This window comes from Gymnoscopelus braueri (assembly GCF_963280865.1).
Source record: "Gymnoscopelus braueri genome assembly, chromosome: 22".
Lineage (NCBI taxonomy): Eukaryota > Metazoa > Chordata > Actinopteri > Myctophiformes > Myctophidae > Gymnoscopelus > Gymnoscopelus braueri.
The window spans coordinates 4994524-5013940 of NC_137624.1; the positions used below are offsets into that span (position 1 = coordinate 4994524).

The window sequence follows — 19417 nt, forward strand, 5'->3', positions numbered from 1 at the left end:
ACGCCGTCGGGGATGGAGCTCAGCAACTCGTCTGTGTTTGACCACCACAAAGGTAAGACCCTTCAAAAAAAGAGAAAAGAACAGCCCACACCCTCAGCCAGTGCACACACATACACACACACACACACACACACACACACACACACACACACACACACACACACACACACACACACACAGAACAATATGGACCCAGGCACGGCACAATAGCAGCGTACACGTACATTATGGCAGGGGGGTGGGGGATGGAGGATGGAGTTGCCTCCCGTTGCCATGGGAACCCTGTGTACTTTAGCCTCTGGTATACCTGGTGAGCGGAGGAGACGCTTGTTTTTTTTTTTTAACCCCTTAACCCCTTCAATCGGGGAACGCATCATGTGTCATTTTTAGATTTATTTGGCTATTCGAAAATAGCAGATATACAAGCTCATAGCGTGGCACCGACTGCTGCGCTATGAGCTTGTAGATCTGCTATTTTTTGAAAAATCTTGAAAATGTGTGCAAAGCTCTGAATATATATATTTTTAAAGCGAAACTTTGTAAAATGTTTTGTTCCAGGGACCCCGCGGAAGCAAAGATTTGAGTAACAAATGTTCGCTTTAAAAATACATAGGCCTATATTCAAAGATTTGCAGATTCAAAGATTTTTCAAAAATAGCAGATCTACAAGCTCAGTGCCGCGCTTGTATATCTGCTATTTGAATAGCCAAATAAATCTAAAATGACAGAGATGCGTTCCCGCATTGAATGGGTTAAAGCCGTTATTATAATTCATTGAGCGTTGGGTGTCCCCCAGGGCTGTGTACTAGGCCCCTCCTTTATTTCCTTTTCCCGCCACACCAAGTCTACAATTTCAATTCAATTCAAATATGATTCGTTGGCATGACAAGCAATTCTTATACTGCCAAAGCATTAACGACATACGGTAGCCCATGATACAAAATAATAATAATACTAAGAACAAATAATACAGATAAGATAAGTTAATCAACTGTAGTAGACTATGGTATCACCTATTGTCCCTCATGTTGTGGTAGGGTGCAACATATTTTGCTGCCAACCCTGAACATTCGGCTCTCTCACCTAATAAGTAGGGGATCTTTATTTTGTGTAATTTTCATGAATTTGGGGTAGTATTCCTCTCTTATTTGTCACATGTGGTCAAGAAGTGGAGCTCTTGTCTCAACCACTCCTTGACCACAGTGAATCTACACATCTACAGAGCTCACAACGTGGAGGTTCAAGTGGTTAATAGCCTATTGCTTTATACACATACTTATGTTTATACCACATGATAAATGTATATGTTAACATGGGAGACCAGTGATTTTAAACCTTTCTTTTATTTCAAGGACCCCCAATTTGATATTGTTGCTCTTGGGTGGAAATCTTGTACTCTATGTCCAAAACCATTATTTATTAAAATTATTTAAAACATTTTTTTGAAATAGTGAAAACCATGATCCACAAACGGGTCCTGACCCAGTGTTTGAGAACCACTGATTTAGACATACATGCAAAATAACAACAACTGATCATTCATTTGAAGTACACACCGAATGATTTTTTTTCTTGACTTAAAAGCCTTGCATTTCCTTTATTTTCAAATTCCAGTTATTTGTAAGCCGTCTGTCAGTGATCTGTGACTTAATCTCCTAAATTGATTTAACAGATTAAAGGCCGAATCAGTGATCCAATTGTAAACAAACGGGTCCACTCCACGACCAGCAGTGGAGATGTGGTTTTACCGTCTAGGTGGCTTCATTCATTAATTTACAAGATTTAATCATTGTTGTATATCTTTCATTGTATATTTTTATTAAATAATTATTTCTTTTTTGCCATAATATATTACTACGTTAGAATGTTAGCAAATTTTTTTGCAGAACACTTCCCAACAACATTTCGCTGCCTGTACTTGTATAAGTGAGTGACAAATGAAACCTTCTGATTCTTGATTGATTCTTGTAGACTACAGACAACAATGAGTGTGAAATTGGATGTGGGGGCTGTAATAGGTTTGTTTACCTTTGTACACACACTAGACTAGAGGACAACAGACCTATACAGTATGTTTTGATCGATGATGGGGGTAAGAAAGTTACAAATAATGTGTGTTTCCATCTACGAATGTATGTGAATAGAAGTATAGAACCCCAATTGATATGTTCAAAACAATCCCGGCCGGGCCTTTTCTCCTCTCCTAATTGGTGTAATGACACTTCCTCCTTAAAGGTGGTCTTTGTCTCAGAGGAGGGCTGTGGGCAGTTCAGAAACCTTCCTACCAACAACACCATCGGCAGACAAGTTTGGTTTCAAAGATTTCAATTGTTTTATTATTATTATTGATGCAAGAACAATTGCTTCTATATGTCAGCGCGCTAACTTTCCAGGAAGAGAATGATGATCATATTGATAATGATTATGAATTTATTTGTAAAGCACTTTTCCAAACAGGGTTACAAAGTGCTTTACAGAACAAGTTAAAAAACAGCAGCAGGATAGCCATAAAGAGATAAAACAGCAAAGTAAAATCAGTGGATGCAATAATGTTAATTAAAACAATAATAAAAGAGAATTAAAGGGATCTTTCACTTTCAAATAAAATAAACATATAAAAATATATAAAAAATAAAATAAAAAAATAATGGAAAAAATCACGGCCCCCTCATGCATTAGAATGTCCTTCTAATCCGTGAGGGGCCGTGATTTTTCCATTACTTTTTTCATATATTTTTGTATATGTTTGTGAAAAGTAAGAAAGTGAAGATCACTTTAAAGATAAAATAAAATGAAAACAAACAAATAAAACTGACATAAAGGTGCGCTCACACTGAACTTTAATTCTGCCTTTCTTTACTTGCACGCATAGGCAGAATTAAAGTTTGGTGTGACCGCAACCTAACAGGTAAAAACACTGTGAACGTGTATTCAGAAGTGATTTAAAAGATAACACAGATTTTTCTTGCCTCAGGGTGCGGTCACAACGTACTCTAATTCTGCCTATGCGGGCGGATTCTGACGCTTTTCAATGGGAACAGTTGTCATTCTCGGATTTCCGGAAAAAAACCACTCCGTTCCCATTGAAAAGCTGCCCGCTTTTTAAGTTAATATGGGAAAAGCTGCAGTTTCTATTCACTTCCCATCGATGATGTCACTGGTAGGCAGGTGCTGAACTGTCCACAGCCCACCAATGAGACAAAGAGAGAGAGTAGACAGACATCTTATAATGAGCATTAGTGAGGACCAATTATATGAAGATCAGGTTGAAAATAGGCGAAGTGCTCCTTTAAGAATCAGGTCAGTCCACTTTATTTGTCACTCTCCGTGTGTTTAGAATGTGTTGAGGAGATGGACCTGAATGTCGTGTTTCAAGTAGCAGCCAGCGGGGACGTCAACACGCTCACATCAATCATACGAGAAGATCCCTCCATTCTGGAGTGCTGTGATGGTGAAGGTGATGAAATAACACTCAGTAGTGGACAGTAACTAAGTGCATTTACTTACTTACTAAGAAAGCAACAACAACAATATCAGAAACGGTATTTATTAACTTTAAAATACATAAATAAATACATTTATGGTACATTTCTGGTGCCGGGGGGCAGTGACAGTGCCAAAAACATGTGGAATAGCTATTTTGAAAAATATATCGGTGAAAGATTATATAAACTTTTGTTTAATTGAAAAAAGAGGGAAAAGCTACATACAATAAGCAAGGTAATCACAAAAATAGAATGCAAAGAGACAGTGTAGTACCTCAGTAAACTAGGATCACAGGAATTCCAAGAACCTAGCATCATTCTAAACAATATTCTATCAAAACATAATAATATGCAGATTGAAACTATAGGATACAGGTAAACAAAGAACCTAGGACCTGTTTAACTGGCATGCTAAATTGCATTCTTAACATTGTGGTCAGGAAAAACAAGCGTATAAGTAACAAAAAGATGAGAACAAATGGCCAAGATAAGGAAGCCATGTCTTGGTCAGTCGCCATAAAGGGAAGGGGTAGAGGGAGTGTGAAGTGCTAGGGTCTGCAGTTCTGACTTTGTGCTGCTGCTTTGGTTACAACCAAATGCACCATTACGGGTCCATTTGGTTACATTTTGTACACCCTCAGAGTTACAAATGCATACATGAACACTGAGGATGTTTACTGTTTGTGTCTAGTTTGACAGGACATTGTGACTTATCCACGTTTGTTTTTTCTAACCATGCCTCGTGCACACGCCTCCAGGCTCCACCCCTCTGATGCACGCGGTGTCGGGGAGACAGGTGGACACAGTCAAGCTGCTGCTCAAGATGGGCGCGTCCATTAATACCCAGGATGCCTGTGGGCGCACCGCCCTGTCCCTCGCCACGTACCTGGTGAGCAGTGGTGTAAAGTAACTAAGTACATTTACTCAAGTACTGTACTTAAGTAACATTTTGAGGTATTTTTTACTTTACTGGAGTGTATCCAATTGTCTATACTTTTGCTTTGACTCCACTACATCTCAGAGGCAAATATTATACTTTTACTCCACTACAATTATTTGAAAACTTTAGCTACCAGTTACTTTGCAGATATAAGTCATGACATTATAAAACATACATTAACCACTTCAGCCCTATTTTATACCTAGGCCATTTGAAAATAGCCGGTCTACAAGCTCACAACGCGTCACATTTGAGAACTTTTTCGAGTTAGTAACAGCACATTCACACCAAACGCATTGACAGGCATCTAGACCAGAGATGATATGTATTATTGTGTTATTTTTATGCTATGTTGATTAATTGAATACATAGGACCACAATGGAATTTAACAGGGTGTGCCCAGGACTTATTTTTTTGGGTCCCTTTAGCCTAAATGTCTGACTGTACCTCGTGCTGTTTACATAATGATAAAGTATTCAATCAAAAAAAGGTTCCCAAACTATGGGTCGGGACCACAAATGGGGTGACGGGAAGGTGACGGTGGGGTCACATATTGACAACTGAAAACAGAAAGATTAGTCCTTCCCATTAAGTATGTTTTATTTGTTTTTGAAAAACATAGCCTGTGAATGCATTTTCTTTATGGTTATTGTTATTAAGGTTCTGGCGACAGTACTATGTGGTTCAATTTCAGCAGGAATCACAGCAGTTGTTATGAGCTCGCAGATCTGCTATTTTCAAAAGATTTTTAGAAACTTTTGTGATATGTTCTGCATATAGTGAGTACTTTATTTATATTTTGAATACAGCTATTTTACTAGTAACCGAGTACTTCTACTATTTTTACAATAGCAATTCCACAATCTGAGTACTTCTTCCACCCCTGCTCATTGTCATACAGTGGTGGAAAAAGTACTCAAATTCTTTACTTAAGTAAAAGTACCAATACTGTAATATAGAAATACTCTGTTACAAGTAAAAGTCCAGAATTCAAAATTTACTTGAGTAAAAGTACAAAAGTATTGGCATCAAAATGTACTTAAAGTACCAAAAATATTTGAAAATAGCAGATCTACAAGCTCACAGCGCGTTGCATTGCGACGCGTTGTGAGCTTGTAGATCGGCTATTTTCAAATGGCCTGTGTATAAAATATGGCTAAATTGGTTCATGTATGTTTCATAATATCATTTATATCTGTAAAAGTACAATATTTGCCTCTGAGAAGTAGTGGAGTAGAAGTAAAAGTATTGGAAATTGGAAATACTCAAGTAAAGTACAAATACCTCAAAGTTGTACTTAAGCACAGTACTTAAGTAAATGTACTTACTTTCCACCTCTGTTGTCATAGTATTATTGTGTTTGCTGTGTGTTTTTCCATGCAGGGCTGGCTGGAAGGCTGCGTGTGTCTGTTACGTAACGGAGCCAAACAAAGCATTCCTGATAAGAACGGGCGGCTGCCTCTCCACGCTGCCACCGCTGAGACTGACCTCAAGTAAACAATCATCTCGTTTTCATGCCGAGGACCCCCAAATTGAAATGTATTTGCCTGTGGACCCCCATCTGAAGAGATTTGTTGCCAGGGAACACCATAAGAGAAGATTTTGTGTTGTTCAAATTGTTCAAGATATAAAATAAAAAAAAAGCCTAAAATGTAAATTTTTTGAAAATTCCAGATCTACAAGCTGATGCGATGCATTTTTACCTTGTAGATCTGGACCCCCTGGAACCCCCCCTAAGCACCACTGAGGGTCCCCCCGACCCCAATTTGATAATCACTGATCTAGAACATACCTGGACTGTAGTTACACCACAGTCCTGGACTGTAGTTACACCACAGTCCAGACTGTAGTTACACCACAGTCCAGGTGGTCATGCAGTTACTACTGGTGACAGTAACTGATAAGACAAAAACCCACAACAAATCATACATAGATATTCATATACCATCATTATCCATCTGTCATCCATAGTTCCGTTGTAATTTGCAGAGATTTAGAGATCTCTACTAATGAAAATAAATATAATCCAAGAAGTATATTCACTGAAACGTAATCTAAGAAGAATGTATGTTATCAAGATTCAAATGAGCTAATAAATTATCAGTAATATGTAAAACTTGATAGTATCTTAATGAAGCAAATTAATATTTGAAAATGTTACATAATGAAATGCTAATTAAGTGCAATGAAAGCAATTAGTACAGAAAAAGACCTTTGTCAAGGCCTGTAAATCTCCTCCAGTTTCCTCAAACAAAAGGCCTGACGGTGGCACTAGAGGAAAGGACATGGCATCGTCAAAAATAAATAAGCTTCCTCCACTTGGGAGCATGAAGGGGCACAGTAATTTCCCTGGCAATCAGTCCATGAGTTTTTTTGTAGATATGTAATGAGATACGGACTGATACCATTGTAGTCATTTCCTATCGGCGTCCCCAGCCAGAGGTGCTGTCCAGGGTCCTGATGTCTACTGCAGTGGTTCCTCAAACTTTTTTTAATGTTGAGGACCCCCAAATTAATGATGTATTTGTGCCAGGGACCCCCTGTAAGTATTTTGTGCCACAAGATTTGTGTTGTTAAGATTTTTCAAAATATATATATTTTTTTTACGATTTAAATATATAAATAGCAGATCTACAAGCTCTCAACACGTCAGCTATTTTCAAATAGCCGATGTGTATAGGGTTAAAATATTTAAACTGATGTTGATGCTATATTACTGCTGGGAACCCTCTGGAACACCCTCAAGGACCCCTGGGGGTCCCCATACCCCACAATGAGAACCACTGGTCTATTTGATACTAACAACATGGCGCTGTCTATGGTGCTGATTTGTCTCAGTACTGACACGAACAGCATGGTGCTGTCCAGTGGTGGAAAAGGTACTCACATGTTTTACTTAAGTAAAAGTATCAATACTGCAATGTAGAAATACTCCGTTACAAGTGAAAGTCCGGAATTCCAAAATGTACTTGAGTAAAGGTACAAAAGTATTGGTATCAAAATATAGTTAGTATAGTACAAAAGTAAAAGTGCTCAATGTGCATAATGTCCCATTTCACGAGTTCAAAATGTATAAAAAATAGTCGATCTACAAGCTTGTATATCTGCTATTTTCAAATGGCCGAAATGTATACTGGTCTGAAGTGGTTAGTGTGTTTTGCGATAATAATCAAAGTCTAAAAAGTAACTAGTAACTAAAGTTTTCAAAGAATTGTAGTAAAAGTACAATATTTGCTTCTGAGATGTAGTGGAGTAGAAGTAAAAGTACTGAGAACTGGAAATACTCCAGTAAAGTAAAAACAAAAAAAACTCAAAGTACTTGAGTAAATGTACTTAGTTACTTTACACCACTGGTGCTGTCTATGGTGCTGATGTGTCTCAGTACTGACACTAACAGCATGGTGCTGATGTGTCTCAGTACTGACACTAACAACATGGCACTTTCCATGGGGCTGATATCTCTTAGTTTGATGTCTACTGACACTAATAGCACACTCCAATTGTAATTCCCAGATTGATGTCGGTGCTGTTGCAGCAGTCCATGGCATGCGAGATCAACCACCAGGACAACGAGGTAGGAACGTTCACAACACACTCCACACTCCAAAACATCCTCACTCATTCTATGAGGAATGAATGACTTGACGCTGGCATCGTGTTGGGGACAGAGTAATGAATGAGTGAGTTGATGGCAGGGTATGGCAGCTTGGTGTTGTGACAGGGTATGACATTGGGGACAGATTAACGGACGAGTGATGTCGGGGACATTGTGTTGGGTACAGGGGATGACAGCTCTACACTGGGCGTCCTTCCATAATCGTCCCGAACACGTGCAAGCGCTCCTGCAGAAGGGGGCGGATCCCACGCTGGTGGACAAAGACTTTAAGAGCGCCCTCCACTGGGCAGTGCAGGTACCGTGTTGCTGTTTTGAAGCCGTTACCGGCTGGGTGGGTATGGCAAGTGGCGGTAGAAAATGTTTAAGTCTTATTTTATACGTACTTACTTTGTCACACACACTGTGTCGTGTAAAAAGAGCTGATCTACAACTACAAGATTTTTGAAGTTTTTGAAACTCTTTGAAAACTTTTGAAAATGTTCGCCTACATGACCAAAAGGGACACCAAGTTGAAAGAGGTGTAACAATGTGGTGTAACAATGTAATTCATTGAGTGAACGACAGAACGTGCAATATTGGCATCAAAATACACTGCAATGTATAACTTATAATATAAGTACCAAAAGTAAAAGTAGCCTACTCATGCAGAATTTCTCAAGTTTTTTCAAAGTTAAATCTTTTGTCGAAATCTTTCGAAAATAGCAGATCTACAAACTTGAGCTTGTAGATCCGTTGTTTTCGAATAGACGAAGCATAGAATAGAACTTAATAATCTGAATCTGCAAAGCAACTAGTAACGAAGGTTTTCAAATAATTGTAGTGTAAAGGGTACACTATTGGCCTCTGAGATGTGACAGACTATAATTATAAAGTATTGAAGAATGGACATACGCAAGTAAAGTAAAAGTACCGATCACATTTTTCTCAAGTACAGTACTTGAGTAAAGGCACTTAAGTCACTTACTTTCCACCACTGTGTCTCTCAACAGAGCGGCAGCAGGTACATGTGTTCACTGATCCTGGATCACCCGCTTGGTGCCTCTGTCATCAACTACGACGACGAAAACGGCAAGACCTGTGTTCACATCGCCGCCGCGGCCGGCTACAGCGACATCCTGTTTGAGCTGGCCAGATTCAGCGAGGCCAACCTGCAAGCTCTGGACGTGGACGAAAGGTGAACTTTCACCATTTCTTAAGTCATATTATGTAACTTAACAAGGCACAGGTTCAGTGTTTTTTGGGCGGTGAAACCGCCCCTATAAGTGATGTTTGGATATTTGTACAATTTTGTACAATTTTATTTGTACAATTTGTACAATGCACCGTGATTGGCCAATCACAGTCTATTCAGGACTGTGATTGGCCAGTGTCACATGACACATGTGCATAGCCCTATATAAGAAACCATAACTTGAAAAAAAACCATGTATTGGTTTTTTTCAAGTTATGGTTTCTTCCATCATAAAGAGTGTTTCAATAAATGTATTTATTTTTTGTACATGATTGGTTGACTCCATTCAGTATTGTGATTAGCTAGCAAGACAACGCCCACTTCACACAGGGTGTGATTTTTCTAGTTTTCAAGGGTGATCTGCACTACTTTGTTCTGCAGATTAAGTTGTACCGTCTGTCGGTCTGTGCCCCTTCTATCGCCATTTATGGAGATCTCTGTATATGTCTGTCCATGTCACTTTAATGCCTCATATGTAGAGTTCCTGATGTCATCAGTATGCCTATACATTAGATTAGAATGCCCATATATTAGCATACCGGTCAGATCGGTGGTTAATCTGGACAACCGAATTTTCATATATATGGGCATATCGGTTGGATCAGCGGTTCTCGACAACCGCCTATCCAATCGCCTTACGGTAACACCAGGCACCGCACTCCCATGGGTCCTTGGCCGCACCACACGGCAAGTTTGTTGTCAATCAATCCGGCGATTCTCGAGATTCGTAAAGGACAGCTACACTCAATCACACGCTCACACACACACACACACACACACACACACACATGCAGAGATTGTGTGGCTTTATAGAAGGATCTGTGGTAAAGCCCCTGCCCACCACCACAGAGGTTGTGGGTTTGAATCCACCGTTGGTGCATCCGGCTTTGTCGGGCATCTATGCGAACACAATTGGCCCATGTTCGGGGGAGGGAAGCTGGGCGGGGAGGGTGATATCGGTACTGTGGCTGGGGCGGCACCTGTCAGCAGGGAGTGTTGGGCGGGAGGAGTAGGACGAAGGGTCTACGTCCTCCCGGTGGGGGCTCCTCACTGGCAGGTGGGTCAGTAGGATACGACAGCAGTGACAACACAGTAATGTGTGTGGGGAGGAATTAATTGGCATATTGACTAAATTGGGGCGGAAAAATTATTGTCTACTCTTAATACAAAGGATATCGTAGTGAGTTTCATGATTTTGTGCAACATGTTTAAAATGTTGCACTACCTCCAAACAGACCTCCAAACAGGCCTCACAAGGTCTGTGATATTTGGTGCCCCTAAGGAGGGCCCAGACCACAGGTTGGGTTCTATAGATCAAGCCATACGTCCTGGATTCAGTTTTGTGTACAGTAGCTATATCTACCTGACCTACTGTCTATAAGTCATGTTTTGTGTGCTCCGTGCTCCGTGGTTGCTATAGGACTCCTCTCCACTGGGCGGCAGCAGCAGGGAAACAGGAGTGTGTTCAGGCTCTACTGCAGCTGGGAGTGGAAACGACACCCAGAGACATCAATGAAAACACTCCACTCACATATGCAATGTACTGCGGCCACACTGCCTGCATCAAGCTGCTCTCTGATGTCAACAGGTATACACAGAAACACTATGGTTCTTTAAAAGGCTATATGGTTCCACAAAGAACCATCACCTGATAAGGAACCATTTAGTTAGTGAATGGTTCTTCATGATCCTCAGATTCTAGAATCTAGAGCTGTGGTTTTCAACCAGTGGTCCGGCGACCACCTGTGGTCCTTGAGGGGGTTCCAGGTGGTCCCCAGCTAAATGAGAGTTGGTAACCAAATGGACCCCTATAGATCTTTAACTCTTGAGAGTGTAAAATGAAACCAAATGGACCCGTTTAATTTTACACTCAAGAGTTAAATTATTGTTAAACATCTGCATTACTTAATTAAATAATTGTTATTTTGATCGACGTTTGCCTGTTATTATCTCTCCTATGGCACCAACATCAGCATGGAATTGTGGACATAATCGTATCCAACGACAACAAAATCTTGGGTCTGCAAAATCTCAAATGGTGGTCCGTGGCTCAAATGCCGACTAAATAATGGACCTTGACATGAAAAGGGTTGAAAACCACTGATCTAGAGAACCAAAAATCGTGCCTCAAAGAGCAATTTTCTATGGTTCTTTGAGGCACCTTTAACCACTTACACACTAGCATCTATTCTATTCTTGGGGACACATGGCGTCACAACATGACACATTGTGAGCTTGTGGATTATTTTTGTGAAGAGATTTGGTGTAGAAGGGAAAAAGAGGGGGCCAAGTATACACCCCTGGGGGACACCGGTTTGTTTTCTAGTTCAGGTTAAAAACTACAGCAGATTGAAAACATGGCAGACTAGTAGGCAACACCGCTGCACCAAACACATTAAATATGAGTGCGTTCGATTTTCATAGGTGCGTCCAGAGCCACAGGCATGCCAATGTGCATTCATGATAGACAGTATTGACACACCTAACATCTAACACACCCAATATTAATTTGATTCGCTGCAGCTGTGTTGCTTACATCACTGTGAAGTGTGCAGCCTGCCATGTTTTTACCCGCTTATAAGCGGGTAAAAATGTGTTTGGTGCAGCGGTGTTGCCTACTAGTCTGCCATGTTTTCAATCTGCTGTAGTTTTTAACCTGAACTAGAAAACAAGCGTCCCTATTCTGGGCCAAACATTCAGCGAAAATAGCAGACCTACAAGCTCATGTGATGCGTTAGCTTGCAAGTCCGCTATTTTCAGCGCGCGACGCCATCGTGCAACCAAATATGAATGGGGCTTTCAATGTGAAGCTGCGTGTAATGAAAAAGACATCAAATGACTTCACAATCACACAATCCACAGATTAGACTCGGCCCGACGTCAGACACCTTCCCAGGGGAGTGAGCAAGGCCAGAAGAGTGAGGGAAAGTTCCGCTCGCTCAACCAGATCTTCTCCTGCAAGAGGAAAAAGGATCGCAGCGACAGCCGCAAGAGAGACCCAAGCTGCGATGGGAACTGTGCGGACGAAACGTCTGAGGTGGACGACATCATTGCCATGTTTGACTGTGTCATGGACGCCTCCTCCTCCTCCTCCGCCAAAGAGCGGGGAGAGGAGGGGCTTAAGGACGACCTTAAGGACCGCCTTAAAGATGGCCTCAAGGCCAACGCGCAACAGAGCGAATCACAGAATCAGCCCGCCAAACACTGTAAGGGGCTGCCGCCCATCCGGACACAAAGTCTTCCACCTATAACTCTGGGGAACGCCTTGCTGGCCTGTTCCCAGAATGCCGCGCAGCAGTGTCACAAAACAGGTGCCCAGCAGTCGATGAGGAGCAAGAGCCAGCATGATTTGTTTGACGGACAGTTAGAAGGGCGGGCCTTAGCGAGGGACGCCTGGCAGACGCACTCTGACAAGTCGGTTTCAGGTCACAGGCCGTGGGTTCCATCCACCACGCCCGAGGCCCCCAGCCCCTTGCATGGACTCTGTCCCACCCAAACTCTGTATGGCCAGAAGAACGACGCAGGTAAGCAACACTTCCAGACATAACATAATTAACCTAAAAGATAAAGTCAATAGAAAAATCCACCGTAGAACACTTTCACACTGATTAAAACAATGGATGACTTGCATTTCTGGTGCCATTTTGTTTGGTATGCACAGCAGTGGTTTTCTCAACCTTTCGAAATTCAAGGAACCCCAGTTTGATGTACATTAGATCATGTACCACCATTTGATTTAAAAAAAAGTTTAGTTTTTATCTCTAGGACCCTAATCTACACTGTAAAACCATCAGTGTTAATTGTACTCTGAGAGTACACAAATGGAACCAAATGGACCCAAATGTTCCACTTGTACACTCTCACAGTTACAGACGTGGAAGGGTAAATTGTTCTTCCATTTGTACACTCTACGGCTTACAGACCTGTAAAGGTCCATTTGGACCCGTGGTGGTATCGGAGCCCGATGTTGAGAAACCGTCGTCTAGCCAACAGTATCGCTGTTGGCTAGACCTGGCCATTAAATCACCACTCATTGCATTGCAGTTCATGCTTTTCTTGCACCTTCAGTCATTTCAGCTCTTTGTGAATTCCAGCGCCAAACACACAGCTGCTACCGTTAGAGAGGACAAAGACCAGAGAGACCTCATTAACAAGGAACTGCCTGGCTCCCATTAGAGACCACTGCACACACCGATGTAAGTGTCCATGCATACATGCATGTGTTTCTGGAACACTATGATGGTTTCCAACGTTAATGTCCATACATTTGTCTCTCTCCGTCTCTCTACAGTCTCTTTGCCGCCGGACCAAGTTTCTAAAGGAGTAAAGAAGTCCAAATCCCTTCGCCTACATTCCCTTGGACCGAGTTTAGGAGCTCTCCCGCCGCCCGTGAACTCCAAGTCCCAGAGGTCAAGTTTGTCCCAAGGTCAGTCAGGGTGCTACTTCCTGGAGCCCCTGAGAAGTGTCCAGGTGCTGCCTGCCATCCCTTCCCAGAGGAGACACAGTGCCACCATGGCCAAACCCACAACACATGTCCCTGACGACTCCGATGGTACCACTTGATATCCCCACACAACTCCAATGGTACCACCTGATGCGGGAGAAATGTGTTGCTGTGACTCTTCTGCAGCTGCTTGTACTTCAAATGTGATTTAACGCAGTGATTCTCAACCTTTTTCAATTCAATTCAATTTGCTAACATTTTTATCGCTGGGACTCCAATCTACTCTCTCAGAGTAGCAGAACCGTGAAGGTCCATCCATTTGGACACCTGGTTGGACCCCATGTTGAGAAACGCAGATTTAAGGAAGTGGTTCCCCAAAGGGGCCCCCAAATTATTTGGGGGGGTCCTCAGATGATTAATGTGAAACATTGTTTTCTCACTCAACAGTAAACAAACCAACATACAGTAAGTGTATACAGGGTATCTGCACATTTCTAAAGTTACAATTTAATGACTTTTAATATCAAATTGGTCAAATTGTCAAATATTACATAAGAAAGAGGCAGTGCGAGGCGTTGTGAGCTTGTAGCTTGTGGTTCGATAACATTTATCTGTGGAACTGAGTCAAACTTAATGTAATGCCTACAATTCAGACTGGGGGGTCCCCAGTTCAAACATGATTATTTTGGGGGGTCGCGGCCCGAAACGTTTGGGAAACCTTGATTTAAGGGACCAAAGTTTAGCCCATTGAACGGGATTTACAGTTGTCTTTCCATTACCACCAACCATTTACCACCGTTTGTTAGATTTTGGAATAAACACCAGATTTTGTTTTGCCTGGACCACAGAACCAGCCTTATCAATGAGACTCTGTCTCTGAGTCACTGACTGATTACCATTGCACCATTGGTCAGCTCGTTAGCCTAACAACCACCTAGCCAATCACAGAGCAATTATCCCACCAGGCTATGGGATATAGTATGTCCTCGGTTGGCCTAACAACCAGCTAGACAATCACGGAGCAATATTCCCTCCAGGCTATGGGATGTAGTCTATCCTCAGTTGGCCCAAACAAAAAAAGCTCATGCTAAACTTGAAAATGATCTGTATTTCAACTGTATTGTCCAACCAAAACAATTTCTGATTACATTTTATAGGTAAGAAATAGGCCATGCAGTTGCTCAATTGTGATTAATTTCAGATCTACAACGGCTAATTGAAATGGTTGTTAATATTCATAGCGTATTGAAATGAATGGAATCCAAAGGTTTCCTGGTAAATCAATCAAACTGTGCTTTGTAAAATGGTGGTGAGTAATGTCAGTGTAACATGAGTCCTGGTCAATGGACTCCACATGACAGAGCAGCTCTTTATAAATTGCATTTCCTCAGGTGTAAATGGTCAGAATACATTGTTATTGGGCAAGACCCACACTAAAAATAACTACAGTATGTCCACTGTGTAACTATGTCTAACTATGTGTATCTAAAATGCATTATATTGTCGCTGTCGGGTGGAAACCATGTATGTCCAAAGTTACTTTTCAGGAAACCTGTGAACCTTCGTTCCAATGTCACAAGCTCTTGTTAATATTTTTAATTGGACCAATATTTATAAAACCCGCACGCACAGTTAACTTTCAAAACATTAAAAAAATTGCAAAAACAGCAGATACGACGCTAAGCCTGAAAATCTGCTTATTTGGCTATTTTTGCCCGACACTCTTGTACTACTGTGAAATAGGGAATTAATTTATGAATAAACATAAAAAAAGTGTACTGTAACTATGGACATACAAGGTGTCTGCCTGACGGCAACAATATGTCAGACACTTACACTATTAAGGAAAGTTTGCCGTATGTGGCTGCTGATCGTATATTTTTAAACACTTTGAAAAAAGTCCATCCTATTTTTCATATTTTTACATAATGTTGGACAAATCCACAACTTAGCATGCACTGTGTACTGTTGATCTATTTGCACTTTTCAATATATATTTAGGTTGTGATGTAATGTATTAGTTTTTGGAAAAAAAGAGAAAAGAAAATCTAATGAAATAAATATAATTGTACATTTTTTATCACCTTGATGCTGATGTGTGTGTGTGTGTGTGTGTGTGTGTGTGTGTGTGTGTGTGTGTGTGTGTGTGTGTGTGTGTGTGTGTGTGTGTGTGTGTGTGTGTGTGTGTGTGTGTGTGCGTGCGTGCGTGCGTGCGTGTGTGCGTGTGTGTGTGCGTGTGTGTGTGTGTGTGTGTGCGTGTGTGTGTGTGCGCGCGTGCTTGAGTGCGATGTTAGGTTAGTGTAAGAATGTTTCATACATCAGTGTAAAAGTGAATTCCATCTTACTACTCGACACACGATGACTACCCTTTCCTATCGTAACATACATTATTATGTAAAACATTAACATAATTCTGATCTTACATTGCAGTTAATAAATACAGATATCATGATACTGACCATGATACCATGATACTGACATGATACTGACCATGATACTGACATGGTACCGACATGATACTGACCATGATACTGACATGGTACCGACATGATACTGACCATGATACTGGCATGACACTGACATGATACTGACCATGAAGATACTGACATGACACTGACATGATACTGACCATCATACTGACATGATACTGACATGATACCGACATGATACTGACCATGATACTGACATGACACTGACATGATACTGACCATGATACTGACATGACACTGACATGATACTGACCATGATACTGACCATGATACTGACATGATGCTGACATGATACTGACATGATACTGACATGATACTGACCATGATACTGACCATGATACTGACATGACACTGACATGTTACTGACATGATACTGACATGACACTGACATGATACTGACCATGATACTGACCATGATACTGACATGACACTGACATGACACTGACATGATACTGACATGACACTGACATGATACTGACCATGATACTGACCATGATACTGACCATGATACTGACATGACACTGACATGACACTGACATGACACTGACATGACACTGACATGATACTGACCATGATACTGACCATGATACTGACCATGATACTGACCATGATACTGACATGATACTGACCTGATACTGACCATGATACTGACATGATGCTGACATGATGCTGACATGATACTGACATGATACTGACATGATACTGACCATGATACTGACCATGATACTGACATGACATGACACCAAAATGGAGTGTTTCTAGTGAGCCAACATGCACGATATCAGCACCCTGACCAGAATGGAACAGAGCCTTCATTAGTATCATTGGTAACACCTGTGAAGGAAGTAAGAAGAGGCCCAATTTCTTTCCAATATGGCTGCTGTGCATAGAGCCTATAGGACAGAAACTCCACGTGCTCCCTGTGGGGGCTCCTCACTGCAGGTGAGCCGGTAGGATACAACAGCAGAGGCAACACACCGGAAATGTTAGGGTGTGGGGAGGAATTAGTTGGCATAACAACTAAATTGGGAGAAAAAGGGGGTAAAAGCAACAACAAAAGAAGAAGGAAAATGGATGTGGGAAATGTCTTTCAAATGGACGTAGCTGACGCCTCAGCTTGCGTTTCCGATGCGTTGGCTGAAGCACATGAGTCCAGTGTAACAGTGCCTGGCTAGCCACGAAGGGACCCTCTCAGTGGCTAATGTTAGCCACGGCTATTTCTTAACCCGTGGGCCTCAAGGGTATTGTAACTGGGCAAAACTGGAAAAAAACACAAGAATTTTATGATAATAAAACATTATTATCAAAATATATAATGTCAAAAAATAAATAACACGGTATTTTCCCCTTAAAACCTTGTGATACCGGTAAATAGCATCTTATATTACACTATGTTGGTTCCATCGATCCAAGCCGGATAACAATGGATTGATTGATCATTAAAATAAACATGCTCTGAAAATGCACGCTACCCATCTGACCACTTAACGCCTGCTCTGGTCTCCCTCATGGGAAAGTAGTAAGTACCCTTCCATCAAAGAGGTAGCCCTACTGTTCACACTCCAGCCAGTGACTCAGCCACAGACTATCATCCGGAACTAAGTGTGTTTACTCAAGTACTGTACTGAAAGTAAAAAATAATAATCTTTGATTCTTTATACGTCTTCTCCAATACATCTCAGATACAAATATTGTGCTTTTTACTCAACTACAATGATTAGTTAGCTTCAATTATAAGTTACATTGTAGATTTAGATTATTATTACAAAACATACATTTACCACTTAAGTCCTATTTTATACTTAGGCTATTCAAAACTAGCCAATCTACAAGCTCAAAACCCATCAAGATTTTGATACATTTTGAAAACTGTTTAAAAAAAAGAAAGCTTGTGAAATGGGACATTCTGCATGATGACTACTTGAATTTTTTGATACTTTAAGCATTTTTGATGCTAATACTTTTGCACTTTTACACAAGCCAAATTTTTAAAACAGGCCTTTTACTTGTAACAGAGTATTTCTACTGTACATTATGATGTTGCTACTTTTACTTAAGTAACACACCAGAGTGCTTCTTCCATCCCTGTTTAACACAGAATGCTGCCATCGCCCTGATGGCAAGCATGGCTACTGAACACGTGCACAAGCTGCAAAAAGGCCGTTGCATTTGTCTAAAAGCCTGTGGCGTTTTCAGAGTGTCAGCAGAGATGGAGCCATTATTGAATTCAGGCCTGCTGCCCTCTGAAGTTATGCTGGCCTGTTTTTTTGGCAATAAGGTGTCTCATTTTCTAATGCACCAATAACCTTCTGCCTGCCAATACGCCTGCCACACTAAATGGCTGCGGATTCTATCCTGGGGAGTTTTTTTTCTAGGTCAGGACTCTCTGTCTCTCCCCTGCCATAAATAATGTATCGAGCTGCCAGGAAAACTAAAGAGGAAATGAATGTATTCCCATTTAGCTATCAGAATAATTACCACGCAGGCCAGGGCGTTCTGTTTCATGGGAGACAAGCAGGGCACGCGACTTTCACCTGTTCCCACCAATGAAAATGTCGCGATGCAGCAGAGCTGCCAACTCTCACGCACATGCGTTCACGCGCTGTCACGCTCACACACTGTCACGCAGTCACTCTGTCACGCTCACGCGCTGTCACGCTGTCACGCTCACACGCAGTCACGCTGTCACGCTGTCACGCTCACACGCTGTCACGCTGTCACGCTCACACGCTGTCGCGCACACACGCTCACACTCTGTCACACACACACGCTCTCACGCTCATAGGCTTACACGCGACACTCTCACACTTACACTTTAACCCATTTAGACCGGGAACGCATCTGTGTGTCATTTTTAGATTTCTTTGTCTATTAAAAAATAGCAGATCTACAAGCTCATAGCGTGGCACCGAGTGCCGCGCTATGAGCTTGTAGATCTGCTATTTTTGGAAAGAAATCGTGAAAATGGGTGCAAATCTTTGAATATATGTATACATTTTTAACTCAAATCTTTGCTTCAGGGGGGGGTCCCTGGAACAACATATTTTGAGATGGGGGTCCGCCGCCAAATACAAATCATTTCGGGGGTCCTTGACATAAGTTTGAGAACCACTGATATTATAGCAACATAAGTTTTTTCAAAAAACTGTTAGGATTTAGAAGATATTTGTAGAATCCCCCAGAAGCAAAGATTTGAGTTAAAAATGTTATT

At 41.3% G+C, this 19417-nt stretch overlaps 1 protein-coding gene across 1 annotated transcript in view; it reads left to right on the forward strand.

Annotated features, from left to right (window-relative positions):
- Nucleotides 1–12: 12 nt before the first annotated feature.
- ankrd55 (ankyrin repeat domain 55) overlaps nt 13–19417 on the forward strand; it is a gene marked incomplete at both ends in the record, with an annotated part of 32894 nt that continues 13489 nt past the window's right edge. The window contains 11 exons of the mRNA XM_080419436.1: nt 13–52; nt 3338–3457; nt 4244–4374; nt 5810–5919; nt 7940–8000; nt 8209–8337; nt 9032–9216; nt 10694–10861; nt 12136–12797; nt 13368–13469; nt 13565–13825. Coding sequence (XP_080275562.1) covers nt 13–52; nt 3338–3457; nt 4244–4374; nt 5810–5919; nt 7940–8000; nt 8209–8337; nt 9032–9216; nt 10694–10861; nt 12136–12797; nt 13368–13469; nt 13565–13825 — 1969 coding nt within the window. The remainder of the gene's footprint in view (nt 53–3337; nt 3458–4243; nt 4375–5809; nt 5920–7939; nt 8001–8208; nt 8338–9031; nt 9217–10693; nt 10862–12135; nt 12798–13367; nt 13470–13564; nt 13826–19417) is intronic.